The sequence below is a fragment of the Stigmatopora argus genome, chromosome 1, assembly GCF_051989625.1.
Source record: "Stigmatopora argus isolate UIUO_Sarg chromosome 1, RoL_Sarg_1.0, whole genome shotgun sequence".
Classification (NCBI taxonomy): Eukaryota; Metazoa; Chordata; class Actinopteri; order Syngnathiformes; family Syngnathidae; genus Stigmatopora; species Stigmatopora argus.
Genome location: NC_135387.1, coordinates 30,595,698 through 30,618,926, shown reverse-complemented (window position 1 = coordinate 30,618,926; position 23,229 = coordinate 30,595,698). Strand labels below are relative to the sequence as shown.

General features: G+C 38.2%; 1 protein-coding gene across 1 annotated transcript; it reads right to left on the bottom strand.

Annotated features, from left to right (window-relative positions):
- Window positions 1-1,450: 1,450 nt before the first annotated feature.
- Window positions 1,451-22,257, bottom strand: LOC144086552 (sodium- and chloride-dependent GABA transporter 2-like). The gene is made up of 15 exons (XM_077616449.1): window positions 22,161-22,257; window positions 17,758-17,926; window positions 13,141-13,275; window positions 11,701-11,841; window positions 11,539-11,629; window positions 10,342-10,474; window positions 10,067-10,201; window positions 8,822-8,925; window positions 7,433-7,557; window positions 6,100-6,212; window positions 5,882-6,019; window positions 5,711-5,813; window positions 4,496-4,596; window positions 2,994-3,164; window positions 1,451-2,931 (listed from the first exon to the last, which is right to left on the bottom strand). The coding sequence occupies exons 1-15, from the start codon at window positions 22,173-22,175 to the stop codon at window positions 2,833-2,835; spliced, it is 1,773 nt and encodes a 590-aa protein (XP_077472575.1). The 5' UTR covers window positions 22,176-22,257; the 3' UTR covers window positions 1,451-2,832.
- Between the last annotated feature and the right edge of the window lie 972 nt (window positions 22,258-23,229).

Below are 23,229 nucleotides of genomic sequence, written 5' to 3'. Positions count from 1 at the left end.
GGGGAAAATTTTCATATATTTTTCAATAAAAAAAAAACCTTAAAAACCCAAAATGTATTTTTACCTAATTAAGACATATTAAATTTAAAAAAAATGCAAATCTATCATCTTTATTTAAACTTTAGCATGAAGTCGCTACACGATTTAGCACTTTGCCATCTCTCCTAATTGGACGTCCTTCACCGTCAATGGCAGCCAATGAGATGCTCCCGTTTTTATCCGACAGTGTGTCTTTGATATCACCACTCTAAAAACCCCGCCCCTTTTTGTAAAGACCCATTGGCTTTGTTTTGTTGTTTTAATCCCCATCATGTGAAACGGAACCGTCCGCCAAAACGAGCATATGGCGCTAAAGCGCTAACGCCGCGGGCTACGTCAACGGCGCGCGTGAGGAGGGAATCCGATACGGCAAATCGATAAGCCGCCGATCCTTTTACGTAACCTGGCGCCGAGTGCCGCTGTCCAATCGCCTCAGTCGTTCAGAAACGCTACGCTAATGCTAAATTAGTCGCCTCTGTTGCTTTAGCGCCCAAAAAAATCATTTTTTTGTACTAAAGGTCACCCAAAAATCATCCAAAAGTGACCAATTTATAGGGCATGGTTCTGCAATTACCCAAAAAGATACCGGAAGTAGCCCAAAACAACAGGAAGTGACCCAAAACCAACATAAAATCACCTAGAAATGCCACTAAACAAACAGGAATGATCCACATTGTTCAGAAATGACTTTAGAATGCCTTCAAATGCACTGGAAGATAACAGGAAGTGACCCAAAAATAACAGGAAGTGACCCGCAGTGCCCCGAAACCAACAAAAACTAACCTGAAATGTCCCTAAACAAATAGGAATTATCCAAATTGTTTAAGAAGTGGCTCCAAAATACCTTAAAATGGACCAGAAGTGACCCAAAATACAACAGGAAGTTACCCATAGTGCCCTAAAATGAAAGGGAAGTCACCTGTAAATGCCCCTAAACAAACAGGAATAATGAACATTGTTCAAAAATTACTTCAGAATGACTTTAAATGCACCAGAAGCGACACAAAAATAACAGGAAGTGACCCAAAAACAACAGGAAGTGACTCATAGTGCCCTAAAATGAAAAGGAAGTCACCTGAAAATGCCCCTAAACAGGAATTATGAACATTGTTCAAAAATTAATTCCTTTAAAGCCACCAGAAGTGACACAAAAATAACGGGAAGTGATGCCAAAATAACAGGAAGTGACTCCAAAACAACAGGAAGTGACCCATGGGGCCCCAAAACCAACAAAAAGTGACCTGAAAATAAAAGTCACCTAGAAATTATCCATTGTTCAAAAATTACTTCAGAATGTACCAGAAGTGACACAAAAATAACAGGAAGTGACCCAAAAATAACAGGAAGTGACCTATAGTGCCCCAAAAACCAACAAAAAGTGACCTGAAATGAAAAGGAAGTCACCTGAATGTGCCCCTAAAAAACAAGATTTATCCAAATTGGTTAAGATGTGGATCCAAAATACCTTAAAATGGACCGGAAGTGACCCAGAAACAACAGGAAGTAACCCGTAGTCCACCAAAACCAACAAAAAGTGACCTGAAAAAAAGGAAGTCACCTAGAAATGATTAACTGTTCAAAAATTACTTCAGAATGCCTTTAAATGCACCAGAAGTGACACAAAAATAACAGGAAGTGACCCAAAAATAACAGGAAGTGACCTATAGTGCCCCAAAAACCAACAAAAAGTGAACTGAAAAGAAAAGGAAGTCACCTAGAAATGATCGATTGTTCAAAAATGCTCCAGAAGTGACACATATATAACAGGAAGTGACCCAAAAATAACAGGAAGTGACCCAAAAATAACAGGAAGTGACCTTTGGTGCCCCAAAACCAACAAAAAGTGACCTGAAAAGAAAAGGAAGTCACCTACAAATGATCAACTGTTCAAAAATGCACCAGAAGTGACACAAATATAACAGGAAGTGACCCAAAAATAACAGGAAGTGACCGAAAAATAATAGGAAGTGACCTATAGTCCCCCAAAACCAACAAAAAGTGACCTGAAATGAAAAGTCACCTAGAAATGCCCCTAAATAGAAATTCTCCCAATTGTTTAAAGGGGTCAAAGGTCAGAGGTCAGGAAATTAAAGCTAGCGATATGATGAGCAGGGTCAAAGGTCATGAATGGAATTTTGAACCAGTTTTATAACAAAATAGCCAATTGGAATCTGTCAAATAGTCATGTGATGAACAGAAAATAGGTCAAAGGTCAGAGATGGCAATGCTTCAATATTTCATTTTTCTTTAACAAAAATCCATACAAATAAATGCAATTTTCATATTTCTATACAACTATGATTAAAAGTAGTGTATTATACAGATTTATAAAATGTATACGTTCTGCATTAGAAATAAAAAACTACAATAAAAAATAACAGTAGAATATGACAAGTTTTTCTGGAAAACAGAAAAACTTTGGAGTGTCGAGTTACATTTCTGATAAAAAAAATGAATGATTGCGATTGGACGTCAATAAACGTCCAATCGCAAGAGTTCATGGGTAAAATCGCATGGCAAAAAGAGTTAGAAAACACGGATAAAAGGCATAAAATTAAGATTTGTTTTTACATTCAAATGCATTGTCTTGAATGTGCACCCGGTGCATTATGGGTAATGTAGTTTATGCAGGGAAAATTAAAAAAAAAACGGCTTTTCTATGGGTGCTGATGGTAAAAAATGTGGAATATTCCGTTAAAGTTTGATCAGTTTTCTATCAAAATTTGCACCGTTTATGGACATTTTTAAAAAAATATTAAAAATGTCTCGTCTCGGGGGGTGTCGGGTGGCGGCTCAGAGACCCAGGACGTCTCGGGTGGGCTTCCGGTGGAGGGGCACCGCCTGGGTGTAGGCGGCCGCCGACGTGCCGGGCCTGCACAGGCGTGTCAAGCGCTGTGGGAGAAGGCGGGGTTAAACAAAAAAGGGGCGGAGGAAGTAGGGGTGGCGGGTTTAACCTGAGAGAAGTTGCCGGGCGTGACGGCGAGGGCGTAGACGGCCCAGATGGGCAGCAGGGAGACGGAAGACAGGGTGAGAAGCCAGCCCAGCGCCGTGGCCCAAGATGGGGCCGCCAGTCCTTTGCCCAGGCGTAACGGAGACCAGCGGACCAGGGAGAACAGAAACGTGGCCTGGAAGTCAGTTGGAGAGTTGGAGAGGGAGAGGGAGAGGGAGGGAGAATGGGAGGGGCCGTGTGTATTATTGTATGTGTGTGTGTATTATTATTATTATTATTAGAAATATCGTTTGCTAGAGGATGCTTTGCTTTGTTGATTGTTTGATTGATTTTTTTTGTTGGTTTTGGGGCATTTTCGGAGGACTTCCTGTTGAGTTCGGGTGACTTCCTGTAGAATTTGGGTCACTTCCTGTTGAGTTTGGCACATTTATGAGTGACTTCCTGTCGAGTTTGGGTTATTTTGTGTTGAGTTTGGGTTATTTCCTGTTGAGTTTGGGGCATTTATGAGTGACTTCCTGTTGAGTTTGGGGCATTTATGAGTGACTTCCTGTCGAGTTTGGGTTATTTTGTGTTGAGTTTGGGTTATTTCCTGTTGAGTTTGGGGCATTTATGAGTGACTTCCTGTTGAGTTTGGGGCATTTATGAGTGACTTCCTGTTGAGTTTGGGGCATTTATGAGTGACTTCCTGTTGAGTTTGGGGCATTTATGAGTGATTTCCTGTTGAGTTTGTGGCATTTATGAGTGACTTGTTCAGTTTGGGTTATTTCATGTTGAGTTTGGGTGACTTCCTGTCGAGTTTGGGTGACTTCCTGTCGAGTTTGGGTGACTTCCTGTCGAGTTTGGGTGACTTCCTATCGAGTTTGGGTGACTTCCTGTCGAGTTTGGGTGACTTCCTGTCGAGTTTGGGTGACTTCCTGTCGAGTTTGGGTGACTTCCTGTAGAGTTTGGGTGACTTCCTGTAGAGTTTGGGTCACTTCCTGTAGTTTTGGGTCACTTCCTATTGAGGTTGGGGCACTTCCTGTTGAGTTTGGGTCACTCCTTGTTGGTTTTTGGGCATTTATGAGTGACTTCCTGTTGAGTTTGGATCACTTCCTGTTAAGTTTGGGTCACTCACTTGGTTTTTGGGCATTTATGAGTGACTTTCTGTTGACTTTGGGTCACTTGTGGTTGAGTTTGGATCACTTCCTGTTGAGTTTGGGTCACTTCCTGTTGAGTTTGGGTCACTTCCTCTGTGTTTGGTTCACTCCTTCTTGAGTTTGGGCCACTTCCTGTGTGTTTGGGTCACTCCCTCTTGAGTTTGGGTCAATTCCTGTTGAGTTTGACTTCCTGGCATTTTTGGATGACTTCCTGTCATTTTCAGACATTTTCAGTCACTTCTTGTTTATTCTCCTCACTTCCTATTTGACGGCTTTACCTGGATACTAATTCAAGTTGTTATTTTTTTCTTCCAAAGGTGATATTGTTTAAATGATTGTCAGGGGGTGCCGGAGCGGTGCCGGTACATACAGTGCAGACGGCCGGCGTGACATATTTCCAGCAGAGCTTGAAGAGAAGCAGCGGCTTGCGACCGGTCATGTCCTTGATGTTGGAATAAAAGCGTTCAGCACCTGTCAAACAAAAGAAAAGTCATAATAATAATAATATTAATAATAATGATATTAATCTAGGGGAGAAAAAATGCCATGTTATTTGGCGTCTAGAAATGCTAAATCACAGTGGCTAATTTGTTGCTAAATACACCAGAAATTAGCATTAGCTTAAGCATTGTGACCTCGTAAGACATTTAACTCATTGGATGCCCTAGAGGTAACATAACGTGTCATTCAACGTAACATTATGTAAAAAAAAGGCATGCGACGTAATGGTTATCCTCACACGGGTCACAGGGGGTTCTGGAGCCTATCCCAGCCGACGATTTAGGGTGGCTGGCCAATCGCAGAGCACAAGTAGAACAAACAACCAATTGTAGCTAGGGACAATTTAGCCTAACATGCATGTTTTTGGAAAAAGCCTGGGCAGAACATGCGAGAACCGACCTGGAAATCGAACCCACGACCCTAGCACTATGGGGCATGACAGCCTAACCACTTAAACCGGGGCCAAAGCAAATTGTTTATTTATTTTATTTATTTATTTTTTTGAATTATTTGTATTTTTTTATTAAATTTAAATTATTTGTATTTTTATTTATTTGTTATTTTATTTACCACCGGGGCCAAAGCATTTTTTTTAATTTATTTATTTTATTTCTTTTTAAATTATTTGTATTTCTTTTCTTATTTAAATTTAAATTATTTCAATTTTTATATTTTTTATTTTATTTGATTGCCATCGGGCCAAAGCAAATGTTTTATTTATTTATTTATTTTTTTAAAATAAAATTGTAATTATTTGTATCTTTTAAAATCGGGCCAAAGCTAATTTATTATTATTATTATTTTAATTATTTGTATTTCTTTGTTTAAATTTAAATTAAATAAAATTAAATTTAAATTTTGTATTTTTTTCATTTTTTTAATTTAAATTATTTCTATTTTATTCTTAAAATTATTAATTTTGTTTAAAATTGTTAAATTCTTAATATTTTTAATTGTTTAAAAAAAAATTCAATTCTTAAATTTTTATTTTTAACTTTTTCTAAAATTTTAAATTTGTTTAATACATTTTTTTATTAAAAAAAATATTATCACTATTATTACTATTTTCAAAACGACTCCCTACCGTAAATCCAGCCAATGGCAACGGACTGAAAGATAGACAGCAACAGCAAACTGGCTCCGCTGCAGGAGAAGTGATCGTAGATCTGGAAAACGTAGAGACCGCCCTGCGAAAACCATAGACAACGGTCGCCAGACTCCAACGGAAAACCAGTCGGCCATTTTAACACCTCACCGGCGTCACCATGATCAAGCCGAAGGCGAAGCACGTGACGCAGACCAAGAGGAGGAGGAGCTCTCGGCGGTAGCCGCGCCGGATCACCTTGGGGTAGGAATCGCTCACCGACGTCATTAGCGCCTCCAGGCTAACGAACTAGCACGGAGAAGAAAAAAAATGTAGTTTAACTGTTTTGTCTCGGCTTGGACGTGCAAAGACGAGGACGAGAGCGCCACCTGTGTGTCCAATCCCAGCATGATGATCATGAGGAAGAAGCAGACGGCCCACAGTTGCGGTAGAGGCATCATGGCCACCGCTCGGGGGAAGGCGATGAAGGCCAGACCGGGACCTGACATAAAAAAAAAAATCAAGCGCATGTTATTTTGGGAGCATTTTTTACAGTGTTGCCTCTACTTACAAAATGAATTGGTTCCTGGAAATTCAAGATACAAAACAAGTAGGATAAACATAGCCTTAAAATGGTCAAATTTGACAATTTCTCGCATATAAGCTGCCCCCTGATTCACAATTTTCACCTCCATATTATATTCATGCTCATATTTAATAGGGCATACAAATGTACAAAAAATAAAATAAATAAAAAATTAAAAAAATGTTGGACGACCCCATGTTACTTTGTGAGCATTTTTTACAGTGTTGTATCTACTTACAAAATGAATTGCTTCCTGGAAATCCCAGATACAAAAACACCCTTAAAATGGTCAAATTTAACCATTTTTGATATAAGACGTCCCCTAAATCACAATTTTCATCCCCATATTCATGGTTTTAATAGGGCGTACAAATGTACAAAAAAAATGTTGTACGAGCCCATGTTATTTTGTGAGCATTTTTACAGTGTTGCCTCTACTTATGAAATGAATTGCTTCCTATAAATCCAAGATACAAAAAAGTTCTGAAACCAATTCATTCAATTGAGAAAAGCCTTTAATGTACATTAAATTAGCATAATTCATTCCACCATCTTTAATCCCCGCCACTATAAAACGTTTAAAAATGATTTCAAGTAAAACAATTTTGAATAAAATAAGTACCATATTTTCTCGCATATTAGCTGCCTCCCTGTATAAGCTATACCCTTAAAATTGTAGAATTTTACAATTTCTCTCATTTAAGACAATATTCATGGTTTTAATAATGTACAAAAAAAATTATATTAAAATAAAAAAAAAAATGTTGGACAAGCCCATGTTATTTTGTGACCATTTTTACAGTGTTACCTCATTTTCATGCTTTTAATAGGGAGTAAAAATGTACAAAAAATACAAAAAAATGTTGGACTAGCACACATTATTTTGTGAGCATTTTTTACAGTGTTGCCTCTACTTACGAAATGAATTGGTTCCTTAAAATCCAACATACAAAACAACTTCTGGAAGCAATTCATTCAATTGAGAACAGTATTTTATAAGTTTTTTTTATCATTTCAAATTCTGTACGCCGTATAACAACTTTTGCACTGGAAATTTTTAACTGTTTCAAGTATGTCTTTGGGTCTTTTTTGCATCTTGGAACGTTTGCGAATATATAATGAGTGGAAGTTTGAACCTGATTGGGCCACGGTGGCGATGTCCACCTTTTGCTCCTCCGCCATGAAGCCCAGGACGGAGAAGATGGCGAAGCCCGCCAGGAAACTGGTGCCGCTGTTCAACAGGCACAGAAGGTACGAGTCCCTGTCAACAACAACAAGAAAAATATATTAGTCTGCAGAAGGTCGCCATCTTGTGGACTTCCTGTGTGTGGCTCCAGATTTTTTTTTACCTAGGTCTACAATGTCTTCTGTGTCTGTGCTTGCTACTGCAACCAAGGAAATTTCACGAATACGGTATGAAATTAAATTCTAATCTAAATTGAATCAAAAATTGAATCTGAATTGAATCTAAATCAAGATCGAATCAAAATGTAAATCGAATCAGAACCGAATCAAAATGTAAATTGAATTAAAATTGAATCAAAATCTGAATCAAATCAAAATGTAAATCGAATCAGAACCGAATCAAAATGTAAATCGAATTAAAATTGAATCTAAATCTAAATCGAATCTGAACCGAATCAAAATGTGAATCGAATTGAAATTGAATCTAAATCGAAACAAAATGTAAAATCAAAATCAAATCTAAATCACAATCGAATCAAATCAAAATCCAATCAAATTCTAAACTTAATCGAATCAAAATCTAAGCTAAATCGGATCAAAATCTAAACTATATCGAATCAAAATCGAAACCAAATCGAATCCAAATAGAAACTAAATCGAAACTAAATCAAAACTAAATCGAAACCAAATCGAATCTAAATCGAAACCAAATCGAATCAAAATAGAAACTAAATAGAAACTAAATCAAAACAAAATCGAAACTAAATCGAATCAGAGTCGAGACTAAATCGAATCCAAATCGAAACTAAATCGAATCCAAATCGAAACTAAATTGAATCCAAATCGAAACTACATCGAAAGTAAATCTAAACTAATCTAATCTAAAGTAATCTAATCTAAAGTAATCTAATTCAATCGAATCTAATCAAATGAAAAATGGTCTGTTCTTACTTTTCAAAGTATAATAGAGTATCTCATTGTATAACAATTGTAAACAAATCAATAAAGGTTTCAACGGATTTGTCTTTTTGAAGCGTAACCCGCCCGCAAAAAACAAGTCTATCCGGATACATCATTTCAGGATGGACAACATTTGGACAAAACGCTTAATCCTGCCTTTGCGAAAAAAGAAGCCAAGCGTGAAGCGTTGGTCCGCCTGGAACGCCTCAAGTGTGGGAAGAATTTGGGCAGCTAAACGAAGCTTTTCTTTGAGGTGTGGCCGTGTCAGAGTGGCTTTTTTTTCCTTGCTTCTCGCCTCATTCCATTCATTCTTTCTTTCTTTCTTTTTTTGAGGGGAACGCCGTCTGACCGGCAGCTTCTAGCGTTTGCCGCATTCTTACTTGTAACAATCGTTGTTGTATTTGTTGTAACTGCCCAGGGCCGTCAAACTTCCCAAGCAGATTCCGTAGGAGAAAAAGATCTGGGTACCCGCGTCCATCCACACCTGACGGACAAAAAAAATTAAGAAGTCAAGCTAGTGGCGTGACATTTAGCGCTAAATGTGGCAGTTTCGAAATAGTGGACACATTTACATTTAAAAAAAGGATTGGGGGAATGCACGGGTAGGATAAATGAGTCATAAGAATGATAAGTCAACAGGAAGTGACCCAAAATCAACAAATAGTGAGCTGGAATAGGACCGTGATGAACAGGAAGTGGTCGGAAAAGCCCAACATCAACAGGGTTGAACTACTGTATGCTACACCTGTTCATTTTGGGAACCTTTACGGGTCACTTCCTGTTGATTTGAGAGCCTTTAAGGGTCACTTCCTGTTGATTTGGGAGCCTTTACGGGTCACTTCATGTTGATTTGGGAGCCTATACGGGTCACTTCCTGTTGAATTGGGAGCCTTTGCCGGTCATTTCCTGTTGATTTGGGGCATTCCTGAGACTTCCTGTTAATTTGGCGCATTCCCGAGTCACTTCCTGTCGACTTGGGACATTCTTAACTCTCTTCTTGTCGATTTGGGGCATTTCTGAGTCACTTCCTGTTAATTTGGGGCATTTCTGAGTCACTTCCTGTTAATTTGGGGCATTCCTGAGTCACTTCCTGTTATTTTGGGGCATTCCCGAGTCACTTCCTGTTAATTTGGGGCATTCCCGAGTCACTTCCTGTTAATTTGGGGCATTCCCGAGTCACTTCCTGTTAATTTGGGGCATTCCCGAATCACTTCCTGTTAATTTGGGGCATTCCCGAATCACTTCCTGTCAATTTGGGTCATTCTTGAGGCACTTCCTGTCGGTTTGGGGCATTTCTGTATCACTTCCTGTTGGTTCGGGGCAAATCTGTGTCACTTCCTCTTGATTTGGGGCATTCTTGAGTCACTTCCTGTTAGTTGTGGGCATTCCTGAGTCACTTCCTGTCGATTTGGGGCATTCCTGAGTCACTTCCTATTGTTTTCAGGCATTCCTCAGTGACTTCCTGTTGGTTCAAGCCATTCCCAAGTAATTTCCTCTTGATTTGGGTCATTCCCGTCTCACTTCCTCTTGAGTTGGGGCATTCCCGAGTCACTTCCCCTTCATCCCCCGGACCTCCGCCCCCTGAACCAAACCAACGAATGAGAAACGGCGTTCCAAAACCTCACCTGCGGGTCCGCCAATCGAGTGTGGTTGGGTTTGAGGTAGTAGACGATCCCCCGGCCTGCTCCGGGCAGGGTGGCGCCGCGTATCAAGAGGACAAACAGCATGAGATAGGGAAAGGTCGCCGTCACGTACACCACCTGCAAGACAGCACCACAGCTCCACTAAACCACCATGTCGTGCCAAAACTAAAAACTAGTGTTGAGCCAATACCTTTTTTTTGGGTCAAATGTCCCGACATTCCCCCAAAACGAACTCGGGTCCAAAGTTTTGAGCTCACCTTTCCCGTAGATTTGATCCCCTTCCAAACGCAGAAGTAGCAAACGAGCCAGACGCCGGCGAGACATAACGCCAACTTCCAATTAATGGGGCCCAGTTCGTCTAAATTGTCGGACAGGTGGAGGACTTCTCGCCTGTGGCAAAAAAAACCCACAAAAAAAACGATTGTTAGTACCGCAAAAAGGAAGTTACCCGGAAATGCCCCATATCCACAGGAAGTCACATGGAAATACCCCCAAAACCAACAGGAAGTAACCCAGAAATGCCCCAAACATACAAGAAGTTACCCGGAAATGCCCCAAATCCACAGGAAGCAACCCAGAAATGCCCAAAAACCAACAGGAAGTAACCAGAAAATATCCCATATCCACAGGAAGTAACATGGAAATACCCCCAAATCAACAGGAAGTTACCCAGAAATGCCCCAAATCAACAGGAAGTTATTCGGAAATGCCCCCAAATCAACAGGAAGTTATCCGGAAATGCCCCCAAATCATAAGGAAGTAACCCGAAAATGCCCCAAACCCACAGGAAGTAACATGGAAATGCCCCCAAACCTACAGGAAGTTACCCGGAAATGCCCCAAACCCACAGGAAGTAACCGCGAAATACCCCCAAACCAACAGTAAGTTACCCGGAAATGCCCCCAAATCAACAGGAAGTAACCCGAAAATGCCCCAAACTCAATATCATTTTTCGAACCACTTAGGGTCAAGGGGGGTGCCGGAGCCTATCCCAGCTAACTCCTACCTAGCGACAAATTAGCATACAGTTAGCCTAGCATCCATGTTTTTGAGAAATGGGAGGAATCCGGAGTACCCGGAAAATCCGAACCGTTTATCCTCACAAGGGTCGCGAGGGGTGCCGGAGCAATCCCACCTAACTCCTACCTAGCAACAAATTAGCATACAGTTAGCCTAGCAACCATGTTTTGGGGAAATAGGAGGAATCCGGAGTACCCGGAAAACCCGAACCATTCATCCTCACAAGGGTCGCAGGGGGTGCTGGAGCCAATCCCACCTAACTAGTTGGGGGACACCCCGAATTGACGGCTAGCCAATCACAGGGCAGAGGTACACAAACAAAAGCATACAATTATCTTAGCATGGATGTTTTTGGGATGTGGAAACCAGCGTTCAAATTAGCATAGAATTAGCTTAGCATGGATGTTTAATCATTTTTGTGCGGATATACTCACTCCCAAAACTCCATGACGGGGGAAGTGGCGTTGTCGGGCAGGTTGCTAGCGTTAGCCGTCTGGTTTTGATCGTCAAAGATAAAACAAGCCTCTGTAGGGAAGCGCAAAAAATAGTTTTAGTACAAGTTGGGGGTGTTTTTTTTTTGACGGGAGGTTACTGACCCGTGTTCCACGTGTTGTTACAGTGTGACCAGGGAAGTTGAGGCTGAAAACTGTAGGACAGGTAGAGGAGGGCCCACGCCAGAATGATGATGTAATACACACATCCGTGCAAGATCATCATCTGGCTAGCGTAGCCTAAACCTGGAGGCGGGGATAAAAACACGGTCAACTAGTGAGGCCTTATTAGAAAGTTTTTTTTGCGGAAGATTCGAGAAAAAAATGGTTGTCTACTCGTTTTGGGGGAGAAAGGAAATAGAGAAACCTGTGATTAGATATATTATTCTGTAAAAAAAAACTGAAAGAAATGTGGAAACAGTGAGTTCTATTTGTAAAAAAATATTTTATTTTTGGGGGGGACGGAAGATTCACCAAAAAAATGTGCGTGATTGTCTTTTGGGAATAAGGAAATTGAGAAGGTAGTGATTAGATATGTTATTCTGCAAAAAATCTGAAAGAAATGCGGAAATAGCGAGTCATTTTTATAAAGGATTTTAGTTCATTATTTTTGGCGGAAGATTTCAAAAAATGCTGTTGTGTTCTTGTTTTTGGGACAAAGGAAATTAGGCAAGCAGTGATTAGATATATTATTCTGCGAGAATCTGAAAGAAATGTGGAAATAGCTAGTCATTTTTATAAAGGATATTAGTTTTTGGCGGAAGATTTCAAAAAAAATTGGTGTCGTATACTTGTATTTTGGGACAAAGGAAATCGAGCAAGCAGTGATTAGATATGTTATTCCGCAAAAAACTGAAAGAAATGCGGAAATAGTGAGTTATTTTTGTAAAAAAATATTTTGGGGGGGGGCAGAAGATTGCCCCAAAATAATTGTGTACTTGTCTTTTGGGACAAAGGAAATCGAGCAAGCAGTGATTAGATATGTTATTCCGCCAAAAACTGAAGAAATGCAGTTATAGAGTCATTTTTATACATTTCTACATTTTTTTTTTAAGCGGAAGATTACAAAAAAAAATGTTGTGTACTTGTTTTTGGGGCAAAGAAAATCAAACAAGCAGTGAATAGATATGTTATACTCGTATGTTATTCCGTGAAAAAACTGAAAGAAACGCAGTAATACTGAGTCCTTTTTATAAATTTTTAAATTTATTCATTTTTAAGCAAAATATTACAAAAAACGCTGTTTTGTTCTTGTTTTTGTGACAAAGGAAATCGAGAAAGCAGTGATTAGATATATTATTCCCTGAAAGTTTTTTTTTTCTTGAATTTCATTCATAGACGTCAAAATAAATTTTATTTAGCGTCTTATCTGTTCATCTTTTCTCTATTTTGAAAAAAAAAAGACCATATCGGCCTCATTCGCTTGCGTCATGACATCACGGCGCCAATTTGTCATGACGTCATCGTGTCATGGTGCTGTCAACTGCAGTTTCGTGCACGTCGTGTATTTAGTATGCGCATATAAGCCGTAACGTAATAAGGTACCTCCGAATATGGGGCATATGGTTTTCCAGGCGCTGACTCCGCCCAGACTGGTGTACTGGCCCAATGAAGTCTCCAGGAGGAACAAGGGGATCCCGCACAGGACCAGGAACAAAAGGTAAGGTACAAAGAACACGCCTGGAAATACAAACAATGGATTTTAAACACACACTAGATATTTGTATTAAAAAACAATACTCCATATTTTATTATGTTATCTATATTAAGTTATGTTTTGATTTACAGGTTGTTTTCTGCTGATTTGGGGGTATTTCTGGTTCATTCTTCTTCATTTCAGGTCACTTCCTGTTGTTTTTTGGCTCATGGAACATTCATTGGCATTGGCAGGAACATGCAAGATGGCGGCGCGCACTGACGCTGCGGCTCTAAGCTCTCCAGTTCGGTGTCGTTCGTTATCTTACAGTCGCCAGGATTTACTCACTATCCGAAGGATATGCGATACATCCGATTTCTTAACACACTCTCCGGGATCTCCGTGGCTAGCCAGCCCACCAAAAGCACGTCGCAGGCGGCGAAGGGATAGGAAACAGAAGCGAGGCTGCCGGGGGGGGCTTGCTGCTAAGCTCAAACAACAACCACACCGAGCTCCGCTTCCAAGTATCCTTTTGACCAACGCCCGATCCATCACCCACAAAATGGATGAGTTGGAACTTCGTATTGCTACCAACAGCTTTGTTAGAAACTGTAATATTATTATCATCTCCGAAACGTGGCTACATCCGCATATCCCCGACGCGGCGGTATCGCTAGCTAGCCGAACGCTTTTTCGCAACGACCGTTCTAAAGTATTAACAGGCAAAAGCAAGGGCGGTGGACTGTGCATGTATGTACATAATGAATGGTGTTGCGACAGTAAAATTATTGACACTCACTGTTCCCCGGATTTAGAGTTATTAGCAATACGATGTAGGCCCTATTATCTTCCAAGAGAGCTTACCGTCGTCATAGCAACGGCTGTCTATATACCTCCGAATGCTAACGTTAACACGGCACTTAACCTCCTGCTAGCGGCTGTTAACAAACAACAGCTTGCTCACCCCGATGGAGTTTTTATTGTCGCTGGTGATTTCAACAAGGCGTGTTTAAAGACTGTTTTACCTAAGTTTATTCAATACGTAAATTGTAATACTAGAGGAGACAAAACTCTTGACCATGTCTATTCTAACATCAAACATGCTTACAAAGCCACTTCCCTACCCCACCTAGCTGGATCAGATCACCTCTGCCTATCTCTCACCCCCGCTTACACACCACTCCGGAGGCAAACAACGCCACAAATAAAGACAATAAAAACTTGGCCCGACAACGCACTCTCTCAGCTGCAGGACTGCTTTTCCCGCACCAACTGGGAACTTTTTGTACACGACAACCTCCAGGACTACACGGACTCTGTTCTTTCTTACATAAAAAACTGCATCGACAACGTCACTATAGATAAACGAATACGGGTTTTTCCTAACCAAAAACCCTGGATGACCAATGAGACACAGGCACTCATCAAATGCCGTAATTCCGCCTTTAGATCAGGGGACAAGATAAAATATAGCGCTGCCAGAGCTGAGCTGAAAAGAGGCATTAAAAAGGCCAAGGCAGCATATACCAAAAAAATTGAGGAGCACTTCACAGAAAATAACCCAAAGAAGATGTGGCAAGGAATACGACATATAACCAACTACAACAACAATACTATGTCTGTTAATGCAGATGCCTCACTAGCGGAGAATTTGAACCGTTTCTTTGCCCGCTTTGAGACTGACAAATCAGGCCCAGTCTCAACACCCCCACCACCACCCTGCAGCAATACACTGACGTTCCGGGAACAGGAAGTCAGACTGGTAATGCGGTCTGTGAACACCAGGAAGGCTGCGGGCCCTGACGGAGTACCTGGGAAGGTGCTCAAAGCCTGTGCTGACCAGCTGGCTGGAGTCTTCACAAATATTTTCAATTGTTCCCTGCAACTATCCATCATTCCATCTTGTCTGAAATCTGCCACCATCATCCCTGTCCCCAAAAAGCCAACCATTGGCAGCATGAATGATTATAGGCCTGTTGCCCTCACGCCTGTGATCATGAAGTGCTTTGAAAAGTTGGTAGCCCGCCATATCAGGAATACAATCTCTCCCTCAATTGACCCTCACCAGTTTGCTTACAGGGCAAACAGGTCCACGGATGATGCTATTGCCATTGCTCTTCATACAGCACTGAGCCATCTGGAACACCCTGGGAACTACGTGAGGATGCTCTTCATTGACTACAGCTCAGCCTTCAATACCATAAAACCGGACATTCTGACTAACAAACTCTCCCACCTTGGACTATCCTCTTCAATCTGCTGCTGGATAAAGGACTTCTTGACCAACCGCCCACAGACTGTTAGACTTGGTCCCCACCTCTCTTCCTCCATTACACTAAGCACTGGCTCCCCTCAAGGCTGTGTACTGAGTCCTCTTCTGTACTCCCTGTACACCTACGACTGTGCACCCACCCACCAGTCTAACGCCATCATCAAATTCGCTGACGACACCACTGTGGTCGGACTCATCTCAGGAGGGGATGAGTCGGCTTACAGAGATGAGGTCAACAATTTGTCTTCGTGGTGCTCGGTGAACAATCTCACACTGAACACCACGAAAACTAAAGAAATAATCTTGGACTTTCGCAAACACGGCACAGATCTGGCCCCACTCCTCATAAATGGAGTATGTGTAGACAGGGTCCAGTCCTTTAAATTCCTGGGGGTCCACGTCACGGACAAGCTCTCATGGTCTACAAACACCACGGCAGTGGTGAAGAAGGCTCAGACACGACTCCATTTCCTCAGGGTGCTCAGGAAGAACAACTTGGGCTCCAATCTTCTGAGAACCTTCTATAGAACCACTGTAGAGAGCATCCTGGCGTACGGCATCACAGTGTGGTACGCTGGAAGCACGGCGGCAGACAAAAAGGCCATGCAGAAAGTGATTAACACTGCCCAGAGGATTGTCGGCTGCTCTCTGCCCTCACTTGAAGACATTGCCAGCCCGCGTTACCTCAGCAGAGCCAAGCACATCATAGGGGACCCTTACCACCCTGGTCACAATCTGTTCCAGCTGCTGCCCTCTGGCAGACGCTATAGGTCCCACAAAGCTCGGACAAATAGGCTTAAGGATAGCTTTTTCCCCACATCCATCAGACATCTAAACTCGCGCTAACATACACACATTCCCTTCTGCGGCATATGAATAGATGTTTGGTTGGTGATCTGCCGCCTCCTAGCTGACTTGAAGGAAGGTAAGTGGCAGACAGTGTGCGGAAATCGAGAGGTAAGCGACCTGTATGTAATCGCGAGGTAAGCGACCTGTATCCACAACAGCGGAATGACAAATTACAAGTCCGTAACTTACACTTAGTTAGGTCTTTTGCCGACTAAACGTAGCTTATGGAGAAGCACCATCAATTTCGTCACACGCAGTTTCTGCGTGTGATGACAAGTAGGCTTTTTTTTTTGTGTTGTGGTAATGACGACATGGCCTATGTCCGATTATTATTATTATTATTATTTAAGGGTATTTATTTTTTTAGTTATTTTTATTTTTTTAGACCTTTACATTTCAGGTGACTTCCTGTTGATTTTGACTGATTTCTGGGTATTTATTGGAGTTGTTTTGTCACTTCCTGGTACATTTGAGATCTTCACAGGTCTTTTCCTGCCAATTTTGTGACATTCCTAGGTCATTCTTCTTAATTTTAGGTTACTTCCTGCCAATTTTACCCAATTTTTGGGTATTTTGAGGTTTTTTGGTGACTTCCTAGAGAATTTGAGACCATTACAGGTCATTTCCTGCTGATTTTATGACATTTCATGTGATTCTTCTTAATTTCAGGTAACTTCCTGTTGATTTTGGCTCATTTCTGGGTATTTATTATCATTACTGGGTATACATTTGAGTGGTTATGTCACTTCCTGTTGGTTTTGGCTAATTTGGGGGTATTTATTTGAGTTGTTCTGTCACTTCCTGGTGAATTTGAGACCTTTACAGGTCATTTCCTGCTGATTTTGTTACCTTCCTAGGTCATTCTTCATTTCAGATGACTTCCTGTTGGTTTTGGCTCATTTCTGGGTATTTATTATCATTATTGGGTATATATTTGCGTGGTTATGTCACTTCCTGGTGAATTTCAAATCTTCAGAGGTCATTTTCTACTGAATTTGAGACATTCCTAGGTCATATTTGTTCACTTCTGGTCACTTCCTGTTGATTTTGCCTCATTTAAGGGTATTTAATTGAGTTGTGTTGTCACTTCCTGGTGAATTTGAGACCTTCACAGGCCATGTCCTGCTGATTTTGTTACATTCCCATGTCATTCTTCTTCATTTTAGGTCACTTCCTGTTGATTTTAGCTCATTTCTGGGTATTTATTTGTCACTTCCTGGTGAATTTGAGACCTTTACTACTCCTTTCTTGCTGATTTTGAGACATTCCCATGCCATTCTTGCTAATTTCAAGTGACTTCTACTCATTTCTTGCTCTCTTAATAAACATTTTGGCACTTCCTACTGCTTTTGAGCCACTCGTCAAGCCAAAAGGAAACAAAAAAACATTTCCAAAAATAGGGTACCTCCTCCATTCTTGTAGCACAAGTACGGGAACCTCCAAACGTTCCCCAAACCGATGATCTGTCCCGCCACGGCCAGAAGGAACTCGGACTTGCTGGCCCACTGACCCCGGGCGTGAAGGCCGGTTTCTTCGGGCGCCTTCCATTTTTCAAGGCAGGTCGGCTGTTCTCGCTGTGGCGGTGGCGAGAAGTCATCATTGGTTAAAACAAGATACATATGGCAACATTTGAAACCATACAAAAATCACATAATTTTGGCAGTCGTGGCGAAAATCAAGCATCCGTTACGTTTCACCCCAAAAAATCAACAGGAAATGGCCCAAAAAATGACATTTTTTAAAAGGGGCGTGGTCTCCTTTTGGTCTATTTTCATTACAGCGGTGCCTCTACTTACAAAAGAGTGAAAAAAAGGACTATCCCAACATACAAAAACAAGATCCAAGTTACAAAATCGACCCAAAAATCTAATAGATTTCCTGTATTGATTGTTTCATTTTGAAAGGGGAGTCTCAAAATAACACATCATTTTTAAAGGATTTAATTGTTTTTTTGGAGGACCGTGAAACGAATAAAGTTTTGGTCTTTTTACGAAAAATCCAACTTACGAAACAAGTTAATTTTGTAAGTAGAGGTATCTGTGTATTTTTCTTTCTTTATTTATTTTTTTAAATTTGAATTATTCTTATTTAAAATGTATTTTTTATTATCTAATTATTTTTTATATCCTTTATTAAAAAATAATAAAAAATACAACAAAAAACGAGTATTTCTCCTTTTAATTCATAATATTTTAAATAATCATAAAAAATATTATAAAATGTATTTCTTATTTCCTTTATTTAAAATATTTTAAAAAATACAAAATAAAAAACATATATGTCTCCTTTTAATTCATATTATTTTAAATAATCATATTAAATATATATATATATGTATTACATAATTTATTTATTATTTCCTTTATTTAAAATATAAAAAATACAAACTAAAAAAACGAGTTTCTCCTTTTAATTAATATTATTATTTTAAATAATCATATATATATATTGTATTTCTTATTTCCTTTATTTAAAATATAAAGAAAATACAAACTAAAAAAACGAGTATTTCTCCTTTTAATTAATATTATTTTAAATCATATTAAATATATATATATAATATAATGTATTTATTATTTCCTTTATTTAGAATATAAAAAAATACAAACTAAAAAAAACAAGTATTTCTCCTTTTAATTAATATTATAATTTGAAAAAATCATATTAAAACATATATATTATATAATGTATTCATTATTTCCTTTATTTAAAATATATATCCCCTCAAGGCTATGTACTGAGTCTTCTTCTGTACTCCCTGTACACATAACACTGTACACCAACCCAACCAGTCTAACTCCATCATCAAATTTGCTGATGATGACTGACACCACTGTGGTCGGACTCATCTCAGGAGGGGATGAGTCGGCCTACAGAGATGAGATCAACAAAAACTGTCTCCGTGGTGCTCGGTGAACAATCTCACACTGAACACCACGAAAACTAAAGAAATAATCCTGGACTTTGGCAAACACAACACAGATCTGGCCTCACTCCTCATAAATGGAGTATGTGTACTGATTAATCAGACTTTGCCAAAGTTTGGTCGTTGTCATAGAAACTATACTGTACTCGGTTTGCCTATATAAAGACTGACCCACTGTTCATTCAGAGAAAGTTGCAAGGACAACAGACTGTGAGCAGTTCACATCTGTTCGAGCTCTCTCCCCATCCTGCAGTCTGGTAATAAACCTACCTATTTTTAGAGGGAAAAAAAGTATTGCTTCAACTCTTTCACTTCATTTGGACATCTACAAACCACAGAGGGATTATTAAAAATATATATCTAGATGAGTTTGTAGTACTACCTTGTATTGAAACAAAAAAAATGGAAGATGTTGGATTTTCTATCACAGGAAGATATTTGTAATCGTGCTATGACATGTCCATTAATGTAGATTATCTAACCATTTGTATACCTGTCAAACTAAATGCTCCCTTATTAATGATTGCAATTCCCCTTATGAAGTCATAAAAAAAATGAACAAATGCAATGCGGCATATATTTACTCACATAGGGCACACTTAAAAGTCTGGTTCTGTAACTTTAATAAGCAAACTAGGTAAATCCATTTTTAAGTGTGTGTATAGTAAGCAAAGTTCATTTATAAGATAATTTTAAAGTTTACCGTATTTTCACGACTATTTGGCGCATCGTATTTTACGCAAGCCTTAAACATACAAATGCACTTATATAAACCTTTAATATACTTATATAGGCCTCAAACATAAATTATAATACAAAATATAGCACTGAATCAACTTACAAACAAATTCAACTTATGAACAATCGCTCGGAACCCAACTCGTTCGTAAGTAGGGGAGCGTCTGTAATCATATAAAAATGTATTATTTTTATTATATATTTTATTTCTTATTTCCTTTTTTTAAATATATAAAAAATAAAACATAAAAAATGAGTATTTCTCCTTTTAATTAATATTATTATTTTAAATAAATATAATGTATTCCTTATTTCCTTTATTTAAAATATTTAAAAAATACAAGATACAAAAAACGAGTCTTTCTCCTTTTAATTCATATTATTATTTAAAATAATCATTAAAAAAATATTTTTATTATATTATTCATTTCTTATTTACTTTATTTAAAATATAAAATAAATACAAAATTAAAAAAACAGTATTTCTCCTTTTAATTAATATTATTATTTCAAATAAATATAATTTGTTCCTTATTTCCTTTATTTAAAATATTTAAAAAATACAAAACACAAAAAAACGAGTATTTCTCCTTTTAATTCATATTATTATTTAAAATAATCATGAAAAAATATTATTTTTATTATATAATTTATTTCTTATTTCCTTTATTTAAAATATTAAAAAAATACAAAATAAAAAAAAACAGTATTTCTCCTTTTAATTAATATTATTTTAAATAATCATATTTAAAAAATATTAATTTTATTATACAATTTATTTATTTCCTTTATTTAAAATATAAAAAAATACAAAATAAAAAAACGAGAATTTCTCTTTTTAATATATATATATATAACATAAAAACGTAATTAGCATCTATTGCTAATAGTATCAAATCGACTACTCTTCCAACATAATTATTAATTATTCATCATCCATTTTTTATTTTTCTTCTATTGTGAGATAAGTAAATCCTAAATTATTACGTGATTGAAATGAGCCGATAAGACGAACGGCCTAAAAAATAATGATAAAAATACCGTTGCTCTGGCTTTTCTTTATCATCCCAAGGATACACCACATACGGCAGCGGGGGTGCTTTATCTCCACCGAGCAGCACGTGCAAAAGTTTCCTTTATGCAACGTACGAGCGCATCATTACATCATCAAAAATTACATTACATTATTAAAGAGTACTTCACAGAGGTCCATTTACAGTCTGAGAACAAACATGGAATATTAAAACCACACGCCGGCCTGTCAATCAAAATGAATTGGACGTCCATTACAGTCAATGGCAGCCAGACTCCATTTATGAAATAATAACCCGTTTTAATAGTGGTAAGGAAATATATCTGTTTACCGAATGGTACTATGACGTCATAATAAAGTGTTTTGATTTTTTTTAATCGAATTTGGTTCTATAATTAGCACCCGAGTTATTAATTGGCAAGCTGGGGCATGCTAGCTAACATGGAATGTTGAAATTACACAACCTAACCAAACCGCATTATGAAATATGGAGATTTTATGACCGCAAGCTAACACATGTCAGTGCAAGCTAACACATGTCAGCCCTTCCCACTCAAACTATATTGGACGTCTAAAGCCGTCAAGAGTATTTTTATGAACCGGGAATAACACCGTTTGAATATTAGAAAAGTCGTTTATCTGTTTACCGAGTTTGACGCTTGTAAATTTCACTATAACGAAGTTATAGAGCAGTTAAAGCAAAAAAAGTGTTATTTTTTAAAGCGACTGCGGTGCCCTATCACCGCCATTGTGTGGAGAACCAAACCATGATTTGAGCTTAATTTATGAATGAAGCTTTTAACAAACAGGCAGAAAAAGAGTGTTACTTACATTTTCAATTAGATGAGACTGTTTATATGATTATTATAACTGTTTTCTACCACGTGGTTATGAAATATAGCTGCTTTAAAAAAGGCATAGGGGGGTCCTACTCCTCAAAATAACGTAGCAGGTTCCCCGCCACCGTCGAAACCAACATAATAACAAAAAGGGGAACCAAAATGAAGAAATTAATTTGGGAAAGAGTTAAAAGCAAGTCCGTTCATTAGTGCTTCATGGAAAACAAACTGTAGGAAAGATAAAAACAGTCTAGAAATTTCACGTGACTTACCTCTGCTTGTGCCATGGCGGTTTAACGAATTGGAACCCCCCCCTGAGAATTGGCAACCAAATGGTTTGGTCCAATGACGTTGTCAGGCAGAATAGGACCTTATCAAACCACACCTGTTTATGTTCGGTTATCTCTTAAGAAATGGTTGCTTTCTCACAAAATATGTATTGTTTGGGTTTTTTGGTTAATCGTTTGCCATATATTTATAAACAAATAAAAAAACAGGTGTTAAAATGACACATTCTTTATGGGAGAAAAGTCATAAAGATATGCTTTCATAACGCGTTCAGGGAACGTGGGTCATTCCTGTACTGGAGGTCATTTGACGTTTTGTAGATTATATTTTAAAATTAATTTATTTTTCTTTAATTATTGTCGTTGTATTTGATAAAGTGTTTTGAATGAAATGTGTGTTTTTATGCTGTTGTTGTTGTTGTTGTTTTATTCGTTTGAGAATGTTGTTTTAATTTGTTTTTGTAACAGCTAGCTAATCAACTAGCTTCCACTCCTGAAAGGGCCTTTCCGGGTCACTTCCTGTTGTTTTTGACTTGCTAATGTTATTATTCTGATTATTAATTTTTATTAATATTTATTCTATAATTTTTTCGTGATTTTGTAAATACTGTAATTTATTTATTGATTTTGATGCTTTCCTGTTGATTCCAGGGCCTTTCCGGGTCACTTCCTGTTGATTTTGAATTACTAATATTGTTATTCTGATTATTATTTTTTCTTAATATTTATTGTATATTTTTTTGTGTTTTTGTATGTAATGTAATTTATTTATATTACTTTATTTATTGATTTTGATGGTTTCCTGTTGATTCCAGGGCATTTCCGGGTCACTTCCTGTTGTTTTTGACTTGCTAATGTTATTATTCTGATTATTAATTTTTATTAATATTTATTCTATAATTTTTTCGTGATTTTGTAAATACTGTAATTTATTTATTGATTTTGATGCTTAGGGTTGTTTTTGAATTGCTAATGTTATTATTCTGATTATTAATTTTTTTTATTATTTATTATATATTTTTTGGGTGATTTTGTATATACTGTAATTTATTAA